Raw genomic sequence first — 18,524 nt, forward strand, 5'->3', positions numbered from 1 at the left:
ACTAGCATAAAAAGGAATGGAGGCATAGTTTAGTGTTAAGAGCATCTGCTTAGCAAGGGAGGCCTTGAGTACTCTTAAAAAAAAATCCTCAAAAGTTTCAGGCACCAGTGACTCATGCTTGTTATTGTAGCTACTCAGGAGGCGGAGATCAAGTGATTGTGGCTCAAAGTCAGTCCAGGCAGGAAAGTCTGTGACATTCTTATCTCCAATTAACCACCAAAAATCCAGAAGTGGAGCCATGGGTCAAGTGCTAGAGTGCTAGTCTAGAGCAAAAAAGGGACTGTGTCCCTAGCCCTGAGTTTGAACACACAAGTGCACACGCACGCATACACACACACATAATCCCTCAAACCAAAAAAAACTTCAAACCCACAAACATACCATAAAATATGACATGCTGATAGTCAGTTCATTTCTTCTGATTGTCAGGCCAGGCCCAGTGCTCAGTCCGGATCTGATTCTGGTCTGTCTGTGTGTCCTGTCCTATTGCTGCAGAAGAGCATCAGAAGATGGCTCTGCAGCTCCTTCCTGATGCTGCCCTGCAGTTCTGATCTGCTCTTGAGCTCTGCTCATAGCTGCCCTCTCTCTCCTTCCTTTTCAGCTTTGCATTTGTAGATCTGGGATCCATGGAGAATGTGGCACTTGCAATCCAGGAGCTGAATGGCAGGCTCTTCCATGGCAGAAAATTGTTTGTGAATACAAACAAGAGGATTCACAGAAGGACCCCTAAGGTGGCCCAGTGGCCCCAGGAGCTGCAGGTAGGTCTTCTGGCCTCTCCATGCTTGGATCACCTTGTTTTCACTCCTCAGAGCTGGACAGTCTTTGGTCTCAGTTTCTTCATCCTCCTTTGGTCCTTTCTAGCTACAGAGAAGTCAGGGCTTTAGTGAACTTTAGGAGTTTTGACCTCTAGGAGCAAAGTCAGGTGCAGAAAACTTAGAATTTCAAACAAAAGTGAATCTGTATTCTTTGCAAGGACAAAAGAGATCATGAGGTAGTCCAATCAGGACTTTTCAATCTGGAATATTGAAATTCAGGTTTTAACTTGTTTACAGTAGCAAACATTAATTGAGTGTGTGTTTGCACAGCCTGATTCTGGCTGCTGGTGTGGAGCATAAGACAAAGATGAGTAAAATCTGCAAGGCAAACATTGCCAAGTATGAAGTATGGGGAGGGGCTTTAGGGAGCAGTACCTGGAGGTGGCAGAGAAGGGGAGGCCCATACCTGATCTTCAGGAACTTTCCTCACAAGAGAGGCCCTCTTGAAAGGGATCCCCATTTCAGAGCCTGAAGTGGCTGTATTACAGAAATTGGAATGCAGTGGATTATACCTGTTAGTTATCTGTTTTTCTTTCTGGTGGAAGAAGTCAGGACAAGGTAGAGACCAAAGTTGGTCTGGGGTCCCCTTCATGTTATCAGGGATCAGGCAGGGAGAAGAAGAGAAGACATGGTAGAAGCACATCTCAGAAGCCTGAGTACAGTACTACTGGTGTTCATTGGGTAGGATTGTGACTCCTGGCCTTCCATGCAAAGGCTGGAGGTGTGGTCTTTAAAGACAGGCATATAGTTGGGGTTCTCTCAACAAGGAAGAAGAGAGAAATTTTAATTTGCACATGACCCTGTAGCTAACAGGGCATCTACAAAGCTGGAGAAGTTGGAGATGGGAGCAGAGAGATGCATTAAAATTACCACAAGAAGATTATCAGATGGTTCCTCTTGCTAATTCCAAACTGTTTTTTACCTTTTCTCTTTAACTTCTGCTCTTTCAAAGGGCAGACTGTCAGATTATCCCACCTGTTTACCGTGGTTGCAGTCACCTACTATTCTTTGCCAGGACCCTTTGTCACTGAAACTGAAGTGTCTGGCTCACCATTTTTCTTGGATCATCACCCAGATTCAGTGTCTCTGTAGATGATTCCCTTACTAGACCATTGTACCTTTCATGGTCTAGATTTCATGTTTAGTTTCTCATTTTTCTAGCTATATTTCAGATCTTGTTATTGCTTACAACCACGCATATCCAAAATATCTCAAGTATCTCATTCGATAACCCCCATCTATGAAGGTCTCTTTCTTTAGAAGAGTGATTCTCAAATTTTAACAAGCGTAGAAGCAACCTAGAAGTTTGTTAAAACAGTTTTTCTGTTTTTGTCGGTCGTGGGGCTTGAACTCTGGGCTTGGGTGCTGTCCCTGTGCTCTTCAGCTCAAGGTGAGCACTCTACTGCTTGAACCACAGCACCACTTCCGGTTTTCTAGTGGTTTATTTGAGATAAGAGTCTCACGGACTTTCCTGCCCGGGCTGGCTTTGAACCGCGATCCTCAGATCTCAGCCTCCTGAGTAGCTAGGATTGCAGGCATGAGCCACTGGCACCCGGCATTAAAAGAGTTTTCTAGGTCAACTGTGGTGGTTCACATTTGTAATCTCAGTACTCAGGAAGCTGAGACAGGAGGATCAGGCGTTCCAGGCCAGTCTCAGATACACAGAAAATCCTTTTTCTTGTGAACTAGCCTTTCTAGGGTCTCAAGTGGGCCTTCAGGGTGTTCTCTGGTCAGGTGGGAACACCATCGACCCCCCACTATTGGATCTTTCGATGTACAGTTCCTCTCTGGTCCTTCCCCCAGGTCTGACAAAATTTGTTCTCCAGGCTTCTCAGAACATGCCCTGCACCTTATCTGACCTTTTCTGCTTGACTCGGACATATACTAGTTATTGCAAATAAGGGAAACCATGGGACCTATGTTTCTTAGGCTACTTTTTTTTTTAAGAAACAAAATTTTTATTTTGAATGATCTTTTTTTTTTTTTTTTTTGCCAGTCCTGGGCTTGAAGTCAGGGCCTGGGCACTGTCCCTGAACTTCTTTTGCTTAAGGCTAGCACTCTACTACTTGAGCCATAATGCCACTTCCAGCTTTTTCTGTTCATGTGGTTCTGAGGAATTGAACCCAGGTCTTTATGCATGCTACACAAGCACTCTACCACATTCCTAGCCCTGAATGATGTTTTTCTGCAGTTCTCTATTTTTTTAAATTTTATTTTAAGGGTGTTTTTAGTTGTCATAAAAGTATTTTATCATGGCTTCCCTGAAATATTTGTCAGGTAATTCTGACATGTGTGTCATTTTGGCATTGGCAGCAATTGATTGTGTTTTCATTCAGTTCAATATCTTTCTGGTTCTTGGTATGACAGATGAACCTGGGCATTTTCTTCTAAGTTATGAGACTGGATTTTATTTCATTCTATTCTTCCTCCAGCAGTGAAGGGAGGAGTCCAGGTCCTCACTGGGCTGCCTTGGGTTGTGGAGGCTCCTGGTCACTGCTGTTGGTGGCTCATGGTTTCCACTGATACATTGGTGGGAGTGGCTTTGTTGCCACTGTAGAAATTCCTAGCTCTTCACTGGACCTCCTCTGGCCTACCCCAGCAGGGATCAGGAGGGACTTATTCCTTTTGGGTGAGTGTGGACATCCAGGATTTCCATGTTGTCTCCATTGATACCCAGGCTGTGTAGTGGGGGCCAGGGGAGGGAGGCTGGTTTTGTTATTGATACCACCAGGTATTGGGGTGGAAGGCTAAGCTCCTGTTCTGCTTTTGCTGATGTGTATGGTGATGGGGTCACTTCTTTTGTGGTGTTTGGTTGGAGTAAAAGTTATACCCTAAAAGTTTTCTGTCTTATGAAGCAGTGTTCTTTCTAGCCTTTTAGCTTGAGAAAGAAGGCTTTGTTTTGTCTATTCTTATTGGCTTTTCTAGGCTGCTTAGACTTCTCAGTTCTAAGTCTGGGATGTACAAGTTAAAAGGAAACTCCAGAGAACTCATCACTATGCTGTACCTTGAGTTACTAGGTCTTTAGGTATTCTGCATTCTTCACTCTACCTCTCAGAGTCCTCTTACGTTTGTCTTATATGCACCATCCATAGTGTTTAGTTTTATTTAGTAGAGGAATAGGAAGAGACATGCCTGTCCCACCTTACCAGAATGGAAGTTCTCGGAGTGGTTTAAAAAATTTTTTAATGGTTAAGCTGGGTGCCCGTGGCTCATGCCTGTAATCCTAGCTACTCAGGAGGCTGAGATCTGAGGATCACGGTTCAAAGCCAGCTCGGGCAGGAAAGTCCATGAGACTCTTATCTCCAATAAACCACCAGAAAACCAGAGTGGCGCTGTAGCTCAAGTGGTAGAGCACTAGCCTTGAGCTGAAGAGCTGAGGGACAGTGCTCAGGGCCAGAGTAAAAGACCCACGATCGACAAACAACAACAACAACAAAAATTAATGGTTGAAACAAACACATGAATGATATTTATTGACAGATGATGGCGATGATACTGAAATGTCAGTGTCAGCTGAGGTGTAGTGTGGTGGCTTTCACTTATAATTCCAGCACTCAAGAATCTGAGACAGGAGGATCTCTAGAAATGTGGAGTCTCAAAAAACATGCTCGAAGTATTTGTTAACAGAAATCTATAAAGGGATGGATAATAAAATGAAGCCGTAAACAAAAAAAAAGAGGCAGTCTTAAGATCCAATCAGAGAAAGTTTTGGAATACTCATCTCAGCAGACAATTCAGGATAGATCAGGATGATGTAGGCAGGAAGGGAAAAGGAAAATAGAGATGTGTTTTAAAGAGCTATTCCCATTATCAAGTGAGAAAGCTGAGTTGACAATTCAAGGAAATGTAAGCAAATGGAAGTGGGAAAAGCAGCATTAATTCCTAGAGGAAAGGTTATGTAAGAATAAAAAAAGCAGTAATGGTTACATGGACAATATCACAATACCAAAGGGTTTAAGTAGGGAGCCAAATAACTAGGTTTAACTAGTTTACATTAAAAAAATCAAACTTATTGAAGTACTATGTATACTTCTTGAAGGATAATTTACTTAAAACGAAACCATTTTAGTGTGGTTAGATGAATTTTGACAAATGTATATATGACTATGTAACTACTGTCACTGTTATCCACATGCCATCACACGATTCTCTCATGTCCCTTCCCATCAGCCAATAATTGCCCTAACCCCTTGTGGCCCCAGGCAGGTACTGATACTCTTGCTATCTCCTTAGATGAGGTTTGTCTTCCCTGGAGGTCCCTGTGCATGGATCTCTCTCATACGCTTCTCTATGTCTGGCTTCTTTCACCTGGTGAAATGTTACCAAGGTCAGCTGTTGGCTGCTTCTTCACAATTCTTCATTTCTTAGTGCTATTCTATTATGTGGATGCAACCACCATTTATGTGTCCATCTACGTTTAAAGTTTAGGGTTTGAACACAGGGCCGTGGTTTACTTAGGCAAGCTTTCTGCCACTTGAGCCAGACCTGTAGACATAGATTTAAGTTTTCAGAGAACCCTATAGAGCCAAAGAGGAAGCAGAAAGACTTCAGCAGTCCAGTACAGGATGACAATGTCTTGTAGCAGTCCCAGTGATGTTCCTATGCATGCCAAGTACATCCTCACCACAGGACCTTTGGAACTGCTACTGTCAGCCTGAAGGCTCTGCTGGTAGATGACCGGAGGCTTGGCTTTTTCAGTTCTTTCCAGCATCTGTTAAACTGTCATCTCCTCAGAGCTCTTCCTGAGACAATGCCCACCCCAGGCTTTCTCCATCCTCCTTGCCTGTTTCTTTATTGCCACTCCTCAACATTCCTCTCTGTAGACTTACCTTAGTGTCTACTGCTTCCCCGAGAATGTGAGCTTCAGGCAGGCAGGCAGGCAGGTACTTTAGAAATACTCGTAAAACAAGTGTGGACTCCCTGAGAACAGGGCCTATGCATTTTACCTTTTTTTTTTTTTTTTTTTTTTTTTTGTCGTGGGGCTTGAACTCTGGGCCTGGGCACTGTCCTTCAGCTCTTCAGCTCAAGGCTAGAGCTCTACCACTTGAGCCATAGCGCCACTTCTGGCTTTTTCTGTGTATGTGGTACTATGGAATCGAACCCAGGGCCTCATGAATGCAAGGCAAGCACTCTTCCACTGAGCCACCTTCCCAGCGGGCCTATGCATTTTATCTTTGTTCTTTTGTGCTTGGCACACAGAGAAGAGCAGGGTCAAAGCATGAGAGGAAGGGTTCAAGCTGTTGACAACATTGAATTCCCAGGAGGGTTCCCTTCTCAGATGGCCCAAGGTTGCAGCTCCCCAAGTAGAGACTGGTTCAGAAGGTGGTGGTGGGCTTGGAGGCTGCCACCACTGTCCTGAAAATCCAATCAGAGAAGTTTGCATCCCTGCTGAGTGGTGTGCAAGAATTTCTCCATGTGGGTACAAGGGTCTGGGTGGGCCTCCAAAGCCTGTGGCCACTGACATTCACATACCCTGCAGCTTCTCTCTCAGTGCACAGGCTCTTAAGGTAATTCTAGGGCAGGCCTAGCTCTTAGAGTTCTTGACCAGTTGGTAGAAATGTTTCAAGACAAAGTGCAGGGATAACTAACAGCTGAGGCCTGATCGAATGGTTTCTGTGTTGATAGCCACAATAGAACTTAATTTACAGGTGTTGGTTTGGCAGCTATTGAGACATCACCTTGATCCCCAAGGCTTCTGTGTGGCCATCCTTGTGTTGAAAACACATCCTGAAATCCGAGGTGTACTTTTGGGTAATGTTCTGGCTTTGACATTGGATGATAATTATTCAGAGTTTTCTCTGAAACGTAATTTCACAAACTGTCAGAGTGGGCTTATTTTTATTTCCTAAGTTATTAGAGAGTAATAGTTAGATCCAAAATGGTTTAAGATGTTTCTTTATTAGCAATTATTTTTAGTGTGAAGCCACTGCTGATAACTGGTTCTTGGGGTTGGTATTTAGAATTCTCTTAGGAGAACCTAAACCAAAAGGATCACACATGCTGGCTACAAGAGGAGGCATATTATTATGAGTCTGTTTACAGGTAAGCAAGCAAGGGAGCAAAGGGACTTGTGTAGGTCACAGTAGCTAGCTTCACTGAGGTAAGGTCTTTCTCATTATTTTACTATGGCAATGTATTTAAATCCAGCAGTAGGTTCCACTGTCCTCTTCGGCAGATGTAAACACTAAGCAACTTGCACAGTTACTGAGCCCAGAACTCACTTGGTTCTGGAACGGGCAGTGGAGCACACTTTAGAACTTGCACCTTTTTGTGTGTGACCTTCCTGGGACTTGAACTCAGAGACTGGGCATTGTGCCTGATTTTTTTTTTTTTGCTCAAAGTTAGTGCTCTAGCACTGGAGCCACAGCTCCACCTCTGGCTTTTTGGTGGTTAATTGGAGATAAGAAAGTGTCTCATGAGTTTTCCTGCTTGGACTGGCTTTGAACCTTCATCCTCATAGCCTCCTGAGCAACTGGCATTACAGGCGTGAGCCACCTGGAAGGACTTGTACTTTTTTTTTTTAATTTAAAAAAATTTTTTATTGTGAAAATACAGAGGGGTTACAATTACATGGGCAAGATAATGAGTACATTTCTTATCAAGCGTTGTAGCCTCCTCCTTTGTTTCCCCTTCCCATCCCTTCCCATCCCCCCACCCCCCCAACCAATTCCTCACCCCCCCACCAAAGTTGTAAAGTTCATTTTTCGACGTAATGACTTGTACATCTCATTGTTTCAGTGGGTCCACCTGTATCCCTATTTAAACAATTTGTTTTTTCCCTTCCCCTCCACAAATTATACCAACATCAAATACAATGAAAGCAGGGCTTATACCCTGGGGGAGGAACATACAAAGCAACAAAGAAATAATCTTATAAATAAGTTAGAAACAATTGCATGAAAGAAAAAAACATTTGAATACATATCTTAGGGTCCATTTCCCTAACATCAACTTATCTGACCTTTTCTGCTTGTCTCAGACATATACTAGTTATTGCAAATAAGGGAAATCATGAGACCTATGTTTCTTTGAGCCTGGCTTACTTCACTTAATATAATTTTTTCCAAGCCTTTCCATTTCCTAACAAATGGGGCAATGTCATTCTTTCTGATGAAGGCATAGAATTCCATTGTGTATATATACCACCTTTTCTTGATCCATTCATCTACTGAGGGGCATCTGGGTTGGTTCCATATCTTAACTATGGTAAATAATGCTGCAATAAACATAGTCATGCTGGCAGCTTTAGTGTGGTCTTGTTTGTGATCATTTGGGTAAATGCCCAAAAATGGGATTGCTGGGTTATAGGGGAGTCTTTTGAGGAACCTCCATACTGCTTTCCAAACTGCTGAACAAGTTTACACTCTCACTAACAATGTAGTAAGGCTCCCTTCTGTCTGTATCTCCTCCAGCATCTGTTGTTATTAGAGTTCTTGATGATAGCCATTCTAACTGGGGTGAGGTGGTATCTCAATGTTGTTTTGATTTGCATTTCTTTTATGGCTAGAGAGGTTGAGCATTTCTTCATGTGTCTATTGGCCATCCTTCTTTCCTCTTCAGAGAAGTTTCTCTGTAAGTCTTTAGCCCACTTATTTATTGGGCAGTTGTTTCTTTGAAGATTTGTTGTTGGGGGATTTAATTTTTTGAGTTCCAGGTATATTTTAGATATGAGACCCTTATCCGTTGTATGGCTAGTGAAGATCTTCTCCCAGCCGTGGGCTTTCTATTGAGCTTGCTAGCTATGTCCTTAAGAACTTGTACTTTTAATCACCTGTATACCCTTCTATTTCTTTTTTTTTAATTGTATTTTATTTTATTTGAGAACATACTGTACAGAGGGGCTACAATTACATGGGCTACCCTTCTATTTCTTAACATCTATTAAATACCATGTCCACAAGACATTAGTCCAACTGCTCACAGAAAACTAAGTGCCAGTCATGGAACAGAAAGGAAAAAAAGAACTGTTTCATTCATGCAGTAGCCATGTATTTGGAAGTACATAATGTACATTGAGGATTTAGCATATACCAGACATTTTCTAGGCTCTATTGTTGATTCAGACTCAAGATAATTGTCTGAAAATAAGCGTGACTCTTGTTTTTATGATGCTTGCATTATGGAGGAAAAAACATATAAGAGACAAGAAAATGCCAGGTGATATTTAGTGTCAAAGAATTAAAAGATGATATAAGACTGGGCTCTATTACTTACATTTTGTATTCTCAGCTGCTGGGGAAGCAGAGAATGAGAGAATCACAGTTGAAGACCAGTTAGTGAGACCTCATTTTAACACAGTGCTGGGTGTGGCATGTATACCTGTTATCCCAGCTCTGTGGGAGGATCGAAGTCTGAGGCATACCATGGGAAAACAATGTGAAACCCCATCTGAAAACTAAAGCAAAAAAGGGCTGGTTCATGCCTATAATCAGTCCTAGCTACTCAGATCTGAGGATTGCAATTTGAAGCCAGCCAGGCCAGGAAAGCCTGTGAGACTCCTATCTCTGATAAACTACTAAAAACCCAGAAATGAAACTGTGACTCAAGTAGTAAAGTGCTAGCCTTGAGCACAAAACTTAGGGACAGTTCCCCAGGCCCAGAGTTTAATCCCCAGAACTGGCACAAAAGAAAGGGCTAGAGGTGTGACTCAAGTAAGTAGAGCACCGACTTAGCAATTGTGAGGCCCTGAGTTCAAACCCAAGACCAAACTGCAAAAAAAAAAAAAAAAAAAAAAAAGATGAATAAAGCCAGGCACTGGTGCACTGGTGACTGATGCCTATAAGCTTAGCTGCTCAGGAGGCTGAGATCTAAGGATCACAGTTTGAAGCCAGCCCAGGAGGAAAGTCGATGAGACTTTTATCTCTCCAGTTAACCCTCTCCCACCATACCAAAAAAAGCCAAAAATGAGTTGGAGCTTAAGTGATAGAGTGCTAACCTTGAGCACAAAAGCTTGGGAACAGCACCTAGGCTCTGAGTTCAGGATTGGCACATACACACACACAATTAAATAAGTAAAAAATAATGTGTTGAGGAATGAAGGTTTTTCTTCTTTAGGTAGTTCTGAGGGAAGCCCCTTTTGAAGGAAAGTGATAGCTGAGAGTTGATCAAGTCAGAGCCTAATACCCAAAGACCACAAGAAGAACTCCAGACTAAAGGATGCCTCATTTGCTCCTAAATAGGAACATGATGGGAGGGGAGTGAGCAGGAGGGAGATCAGTAGGAAGGAGGGACAAGCCCTGGTGGAAACTTAAGTTTTATTTGTATGTACCATGAAAGATTCTGGGAGATTTCAAGTGGGTATGGTGTGATCTGCTTTTGATGTGCAAAAGATGGTGGTGTTCTGCTGGCCATTGGACTGCAGGCAAGTGTGGCTGGAGGGGACCACATTTAAAGGGATTGCTAAAATTCAGCCTTGAAAGAGATGGCTAGCTGGCCATTGGAATGCAGGCAAGTGTGGCTGGAGGGGACCACATTTAAAGGGATTGCTAAAATTCAGCCTTGAAAGAGATGGCTAGCTGGGCGCCAGTGGCTCATGCCTGTAGTCCTAGCTACTCATGAGGCTGAGATCTGAGAACCACTGTTCAAAGCCAGCCCAGGCAGAAAAATTCCAATGAGACTCTTATCTCCAATTAACCACTCAAAAACCAGGGGCTGGGAAGGTAGCTCAGTGGTAGAGCGCTTGCCTTGCATGCCTGAGGCCCTGGGTTTGATTCCTCAGCACCACATAAGCAAAAAAGAAAAAAAACCCAGAAGTGGTGCTGTGGCTCAAGTGGTAGAGCGCTAGCCTTGAGCTGAAGAGCTGGGGGACAGCACCCAGGCCCAGAGTTCAGGCCCCACGATTGGACCCCAAAAAACCCAAACAAACAAAAAACTCAGAAGTGGTGCTGTGTCTCAAAATGGTAGAGTGCTAGCTTTGAGCAAAAGAGCTCAGGGATAGTGCCCAGGCCCTGAGTTCAAGCCCTACAATCAATGAGAAAGAGAGGGGGGTAGGGAGGGAGGAAGGAAGGGAGAGGGAGAAAGAAAAGAAAGACAGAAAAGAAAGAAAGAAAGACAAAGAAAGAAAGAAGCCGGGCACTGGTGGCTCACGCCTGTAATCCTAGCTACTCAGGAGGCTGAGAGCTGAGGATCGTGGTTCAAAGCCAGCCTGGGCAGGAACATCCATGAGACTCTTCTCTCGAATAAACCACTAGAAAACCGGAAGTGGCACTGTGGTTTAAAGGGTAGAGTGTTTGCCTTGAGCTGAAGAGCACAGGGACAGCGCCCAGGCCCAGAGTTCAAGCCCCATGACTGACCAAAAAGATAAAAAGACAGAAAGAAAAAAGAAAGAAAGAAAGGCAGAAAGAAAGAAAGAAAAATGGAAGAAAGAAAAGGGAAAGAAAAAAAGAAAAAGGAAGGTAGACTAGTGTTAGTATGGTAGGTATAGAGGGAGAGAAGAAGGTGTGCGTTTGGGGTTGTTGGTGATGACTTTGATGTGAGAAGCTAGCTAGATGAGCTTGGGCTGAATAATGTTGTGGTGCACTCACACGGAGAGTGTGGTTGGAGCGGCTTGAGGAGGGGCTCTTTTGAGCATACTGAGTCTAATCTGCACTTCCTAGGTTTGCCATCAAGTGGGCATCTCCACATTTGAGTAGAAAGAATTTTCGAGAGAGACAAGGATAGAAAGCCAGCTTTCAGAATCTGTGTGAACCACTGTTGTCCCAAACCATGGGAAGTGGGTACAGCCCTGGAAAGAGGCAGAAGGGAGAGGAACGTTTCTACAAACACAAATGTTTCTAGAAAGAGGGAATGGGGGAATACTGGCAGTAAATTCAGTTCAGAGGAGTGACTGTTAGCTTTGGCAAAGTGAAGGTCACTGCTGGCTGTGTGCAGATGCATTTCTGGGGAACCTGAGGGGAAATGTCAGGTGTGGGAGCAAACGGGACTACATGCCTGACTGGTGAAGAGAGCAGAGAAGGGCAGTAGTGGTGGCTGATGTGGGGTCAAGTCAGGGTATTTGCAAACATGGACAACAGGACATTCTGTTTCCTAGCCAGGAAAGGTTCCCATAGGAGATACAGCAATGGAGGACAGCCTAGCCTGTTCCTACAGATGATATGGAGCCAGAGCAGGTCCCAGGTAGTCATGGTGGCAGGGGGCTGGCTGAGAGAGTGGGTGTGTGCAGTTTACACGGTGAGATACAGGATTTCCCATCTGATCCATCCCGTGTGCCTGTGATGGACAGACAAGTGTCACCAGGTGAGGGCTGAGTGTGTAGGGTAGTGGTTTGAAGAGAGGAGAGGGAGGAAATAGGGTCAGCAAGGGCTTCTGTGAGGGTGTGGTGTTGAGTGTTCTCTGGCAGCCACTGGGTATAGGGAGGCAGTTAGGAGCAGACCCTTGGGTTTAACCAGAACCTGGGCTTTCCAGGTGAGAACAATGGAGATGGGGAATTGGGAAGTACAGGGCTGTAGGCAATAGCTGGCTTCCAGGTCGATTATCCCCATGCACAGCTCTGTGCTCAGCGTAACTATTCTCACCTCTCTCCTCTTCTCTCCAGGAAGTGCCTCATGTCAGCCAGGCCTTGCAGCTTATGTCCCTTGTCTAGGGAGAGCAGCTTGAAGGAACATCCCTTGGCAACAGCTTCCCTCCCACCCTCACTTCTTTCTGCACATCTCTTCTTCAGACTGGCCTAAGATGCAGTAAGGCAGGAGAGGCTAAAAAGCACAGGATCTGGGCTGGGGCCATGGCTTTAAGTGGTGCAGAGTGCCTGCCTAGCAAGCATAAGGCACTGGGTTCAGATCCCGTACCACCAAAAGAAAGAAAATTCCTAAAAGCCCCAGACTAGCTGGGTACCAGTGCATCAGAACTGCAATCCTAGCTACTCAGGAGGCTAAGATCCAAGGGTTAAGGTAGAAAGCCAGCCTGGGCAGACAAATCTGTGAGCCTCATCTCTAATTAACCAGCAAAAAGACAGAAGTGAACATATGGCTCAAGTGGCATAGTACCAACCCTGAGCAAAAAGCCCAAGCAAGAGAGCAAGGGCCCTGAGTTCAAGCCCCAGTACTGGCACAAAAAAATACAAAAAAAAAAAAAAAAAACAACCAACCCCCCCCCCCAAAAACAAACCCTGAAACAAAACAAAAGAACAAAAGAAAACAGGAATGTTGCTGCTCTTTCCAAACTGACTTGGGATAATCCAATACATAAATCAATAAAAATAAGTGCTGCCGATACCTGAGTAAGGCTTCTTTTCTTTCTCCCCAGGCTTTGGAAACATCTTGTGGTGAAGAGGTTGCTGGTGAGACCTTGAGCTGCCATCCACGCTATGACTCTGCAGTGCTTCCTTTACCCCTCCAGCCCGTCAGGGTTCCTGGGTCCTACAGTCTCCCATTCCAGCTTTGTCCCCTGCTGACCTTCAGTGCAGGGAACTTTTCACCTTTTTCTTTCTCCCTTTTCATTATTTCTTCCTCTAGGCCACTTTTTTAGCCCACGAAGGCTCTAAAAGCTGAGAGTGGAAAGGTGCAATTCTTTTTGGCCCATCTTAGACCACCTTTGATGAGCTCGGGCCCTTTTTGGGGGAGGAGAATGCATTCTCCCTCCAGAACTTATTTTTACTTTCTAGCTTGTGCACAGCTCACTCCTAAAAAGTCTATTGATCCCTGTGAGACAGAGAAACTGAGGAAAGCCTTGACAGTTCCTGTGGAAATGAGGTGAGCATGGATCGGGAGGGACACCTGGTCAAATAGTGATGACTGTGTCATTCTGTCCACAGTGTTGGGTGGAAGATGGGGTTTTTAGGAACTTCTACATCATGCTGAGGTGTAAGACTTAAGTCACACTGACTGATAATATTGGTTTCCATTTATATGCAGTGAAAGCCCTTTCCATGGAGTCAGAGATCAGGTTCCAGCACCTCTTCCAATTTGCTTTAAAGTGGACAATGTTCTTAATATCAGGGATACCAGAATAGTCTGATTGGCATGTCTAGGACAATTTTCTTTTCTTTCCTTTCCTTCTCTTTGGTTCTTCAGCAGTGTTATACATGGAACCCAGTCTTGAGCTACATGCTCAGCCTTATTTATTTGTTTGTTTGTTTGCTTATTTATTTTTGTTCTGGTTCTGGGGCTTGAGCTCAGGGGAGCTTCTTTTTGTTCAAAGCTAGCACTCTACCACTTAAGCAACAGCTCTACTTCCAGCTTTTTTGGTAGTTTATTGGGGATAAGACTCTCATGGACTTTCCTACCCAGGCTGGCTTTGAACATGATCCTTAGATCTCAGCCTCCTGAGTAGCTAAGATTACAGATGTGAGTTACCAGCACCCAGGTCTTATTTCTATTTTTATTTATTTTTTTGTGCTGGTCTTGGGCTTGAATTCTGAGCCTGAGCAATGTCCCTGAGCTCTTTTTACTCAAGGCTGGTCCTCTACCACTTAGGCCACAGCTTCATTTCCAGCTTTTTTTTTTGTTGTTGTTGGTCATGGGGCTTGAACTCTGGGCTTTGGCACTATCTCTCAGCTCTTCAGCTCAAGGTGAGTGCTCTACTGCTTGAACCACAGCACCACTTCTGGTTTTCTAATGGTTTATTGGAGATAAAAGTCTCACGGACTTTCCTGCCCAGGCTGGCTTTGAACCGTGATCCTCAGATCTCAGCCTCCTGAGTAACTAGGATTATAGGCGAGATTTACCAGCCGGCTTTTCCTGCTTTTTGATGGGTAATTGGAAATAAGAGTCTCAAGGAATTTCCTGCCTATGCTGGCTTCAAACTGTGATTCTCAGATCTCAGCCTCCTGAGTAGTGCTTTTTTTTTTTTGACAAGGTCTTGCCATGTAGCTCAGGTTCGTTTTGAACTGGTGATCCTGTTAACTCGGACTGAGTGCTAAAATTTACAGATGTGTACCACCCTGTCCAGCTTATTTTATATTTTGAAGCAGCAGGTTTGCCTTGCAAACCACATGTCCAGGCACTAGAGCTACTGCCATGGGAGAATGAAGTTTGGAGAGTCAGACCTCAGGGAGGAGCTGCTCTGAGACTGAAGCACCTCCCACACAGTGCATAGTCCTCACTAGTGTCATTCAGAAGTTCCTGAGTCTGATGCTCTCTGCCCTCCCCACACACACATGGACTTTCATGATGTGTGTGTCCCCTCTGCTATTCTGGAATCCCCCAGCATCCTTTTCTCTGGCATGCAATATGTTGCCTTGGCAGCACATACTTCCATTACTCCCACCCCTGGAGAGCGGGGCACAACCTCCTGCCTAAACTGGTCTTATGGCCAGTGCAGCTTCTTACCTACAGGACAGGTGCTGCTTTAGTTCTCTCCTTTACCTACCCTCTTCTTTTGCTCCCCTTGCTCTTCCCCCAGAGGATCCTTCCTAATGCTGCTTCTAGAGGAATGCTTCCGAGACCTGGACTGGCTGGCCCTCATCCACAGCGTCCAGGGGAAGGTGGGGCTGCTGGTGACCAACATTGTTCCTTATACTCCATTTTTCTGGGCCATGAACATCACAGAGGTAGGGGTTGAATGGTGGCCCTCTTGGGCTCCTGTGCCTTTTTCTGGGGGTGATTTGTAGTGACGGGAGCTAGTGGTAGAGATGCAGAGCAACTGCAGTCTGCTCTCTAATTCCAATCTCATCTTCTACCTCAGGGGAACTTTTGGTTCCCTTGGGACAGATGAGTAGGCTACTCTGACAGGTGGCAGCTGCAGGAACAGATGTGTGATGCGGGGCAGGTGGTGAGGCCCACTGTGTTTATACGACCCATAGATGATGCACCAGAACATGCAAATACTGTTCAGCACCCTGGCAGACGTAGAGGAGCAGCAGCCCTTCCTGCCCGAGTCGGCTGTGCAGCGTGGGACACGTTGTCTGGCAAAGCACCACCTAGGGGACTATGGTCCTGCCTGGAACAGGTGGGGAATGGAGAAGGAGTGGGAGTGCTGTTCCTTTCTTCCTGCATCTCCTCTTCTGGACTCTAGCTTTTGTTTTGCTGCTTCCTTTATCAAGGTTTTCTCGGCTTAGGGCTTCCCTCCCCAGAAGACTGAGGACTGAGGACAGAGAACAGAGACTGAGATCTCGTTAAGAGAGATTATGATGTCTGGCAGTGAATGACTGTTCCATCTCTTTCCTCCTTCCCTTTGGCAGGTGCTGGGTGGTAGACAGGGTTGACTCCTGGGCTGTGGTTATGTTCATTGATTTTGGCGAGTTGGCGACCATCCCTGTGCAGTCTCTGCGCAGCCTGGACAGCGATGACTTCTGGACCATCCCACCTCTGGCTCAGCCATTCATGCTGGAGAAAGGTGAGCTGTCTCCTCTGTTCCCCTGAAGGTCATGGACAGTTGTCTGCCCACCTCTGGGACATCAGTGGAGACACTTCATTGGATACTTTCAGTTTCTGTTCTTTTCATCTCCTCCTAGATTCAACATCTGTCCCTAGTAAAGCTGCTTTTTGAGGGTTGGTTTTCACACCTGAGCTCTGGAGCCCCAAGATCTTGAGAGACGTCAGCTGCTGCCTAAAGACTTTGTTTTCTGGGTGGACTGGGGAAAAGACTTCCCACCCTTGCTTCTGCCAGAGCCACTCAGCTGATAGCTGTGTTATGTACTTTCTGTTTTAAGATTTCTTTGGAAAAGGATTCTGCTGTTGAATAAAAATAGATTTTGAAAACCAGTGCAAAAGTTAGAGCACAGGATTCAGAGTCTTCTGAGGTGTCATCCATTTAGTCTTGAGTTTCCATACCTGGAAATGAAAAAGCCTCTTCATTGCCCTGCCCTATCTTAAGATTGAAGATAGATGTAAAGATCAGGAGAGGTGGAGGTGACAAATCCTCCCCCCTGCCTCGCCCGGCCACACGCAGAACTAGAAAAACATTTCCCAGAAGTGTAGTGGGAGGCTGGCAGCCGTGTGCCTAGTTGTCAGGGAGCACCACCCAGAGGGCATCACAGGTCACTGCATGAAGAAGACCCCCGTTGCCTAGCCAGGGTCAGGAGCTTGCTGGGATATTGGAGAGTAGCAAAGGATCTTCCCATCCCAACAGCAGCTACCAGCCTGCCGAGGGCCAGAGTGCCCAACCCAGCCATGTTCTCTGCTTAGAGGTTGCATACGTGGACCTTTCTTACCCACCCCTGGAAGGCGGTTTCCTCTCTTTGTAGATAAGGGGAGTAAGGCTCAGAAAAGTGAAAGACTATCCTCATTTCATGGCATGAAAATGGTTTGGAAGCTGGGGTAGGAAGGCAGGAATTGAGTTGGGAAAGAACTCTTAGAGATTTTTTTTTTTGGTCGTGGGGCTTGAACTCTGGGCCTGGGCGCTGTCCCTGCGCTCTTCAGCTCAAGGTGAGTGCTCTACCACTTGAGCCACAGAGCTAGTTCTGGTTTTCTGGTGGTTTATTGGAGATAAGAGTCTCACGGACTTTCCTACCCGGGGCTGGCTTTGAACCGTGATCCTCCGATATCAGCCTCCTGAACAGCTAGGATTAAAGACGTGATCCCCCAGTGCCTGGCTTTTAAAAATATTTTTAAATTAGTATGTATTAGTTGTACATGGGGGAGTCATTGTGGAAAGTTTTTTGTTGTTGTTGTTTGATTTTTGGCTGGTTCTAATGCTTGAACTCAGGGCCTGGGAACTGTCCTTGAACTTCTTTGTTCTCAAGGCTGGTGCTCCACATCTGAACCACAGCACCACTTCTGGCTTTTTTTTTTTATTGGAGATAAGAGTCTCACAGAGACTTTTCTACCCAGGCTGGCTTTGAACCCTGGTAATCAGATCTCAGCCTCTTGAGTAGCTAGGATTATAGGCATGAGCCACTGGCTGGGCAAAAAGTGGGTTTTTGATGGGCTCCTCCTTGCCTTAATCCAGTATGTGGGAACACTAGTTTACCTAAGTGCAACCCTCTGCTGTGTGTGTGTGTGTGTGCGTGTGTGCGTGCGTGTGCATGCACATGTGCATGCACGGGCTCACCTTCCATTCTTAGGGCTTGAACACAAGAGCCTAGGCACTGTTCCTGAGCTTTTTTGCTCAAGGCATGTACTCTATCACTCAAGCCACAGCTCTACTTCTGGTGTTTTTGGTGGTTAATTGGAGATAAGAGTTTCATAGACTTACCTGCCCAGGCTGGCTTTGAACCATGATCCTCATATCTCAGCCTCTTGAGTAGGTAGGATCACAAGCATGAGCCACTTGGCACCTGGTGAAACTCTGCTTTTAAATCTTCACATCTCCAGTTGAAGCTCTGAGCTGAGTGAAAACCATTTTCTGTCCCCAGTAGATTTTCCCATTAGCAAACATAAAACCCAGATCCCTGTAATTATTTTAACAACAATAATAATGCTGCCTCCTTTTATATAAACTCTTTGCCACCCCTCCTTCCCACCTTTTCAGCTCTTACCATCTTTTTATCTTGGCAGCAGGGAATTAGCAGGAACTAGCAATGACTTGTTGAGGAAGTGTTCTATAGCCAGAGTACTTTCCCTGTGGTCCCCACCTCTTGCTTCCCTCCACCACACCATGTGCCATTGAGGTTCTGTTGTTTTGTTTTGCAGACATTTTCCCTTTACATCTGGGTGTTTATCAAATCCTCAAAGGGAAAATCACCGGTGCTTTGAACTCAGAGGTAACTGCCCCTTACCTATTTCCACCCTTGGGGTTTGGACAGTGACCACTTGCCTGAGCCTGGATTTTGTGGGTTTCCTTGGCATCCTCTTCAATGATACAAACGGGAGTTATCCAACACATTGAGATAGT

At 45.2% G+C, this 18,524-nt stretch overlaps 1 protein-coding gene across 3 annotated transcripts in view; it reads left to right on the forward strand.

The window, feature by feature from the left end:
• The window catches only part of Tdrd10 (tudor domain containing 10), a 32,809-nt gene that overhangs the window by 13,193 nt on the left and 1,092 nt on the right, over positions 1-18,524 (forward strand). For 2 of the 3 annotated variants that reach the window (XM_070013955.1, XM_070013953.1), the window contains exons 6-12: positions 602-758; positions 13,056-13,089; positions 13,414-13,501; positions 15,153-15,300; positions 15,553-15,698; positions 15,931-16,085; positions 18,323-18,393. In XM_070013955.1, the coding sequence (XP_069870056.1) occupies positions 602-758; positions 13,056-13,089; positions 13,414-13,501; positions 15,153-15,300; positions 15,553-15,698; positions 15,931-16,085; positions 18,323-18,393 (799 nt within the window). Of the gene's footprint in view, positions 1-601; positions 759-13,055; positions 13,090-13,413; positions 13,502-15,152; positions 15,301-15,552; positions 15,699-15,930; positions 16,086-16,203; positions 16,258-18,322; positions 18,394-18,524 lie in introns of those variants that run through there. The other variant, XM_070013954.1, reaches the window with a different exon arrangement.

The sequence above is a fragment of the Dipodomys merriami genome, unplaced genomic scaffold, assembly GCF_024711535.1.
Source record: "Dipodomys merriami isolate MVZ:Mamm:240054 unplaced genomic scaffold, mDipMer1.0.p SCAF_92, whole genome shotgun sequence".
NCBI lineage: Eukaryota > Metazoa > Chordata > Mammalia > Rodentia > Heteromyidae > Dipodomys > Dipodomys merriami.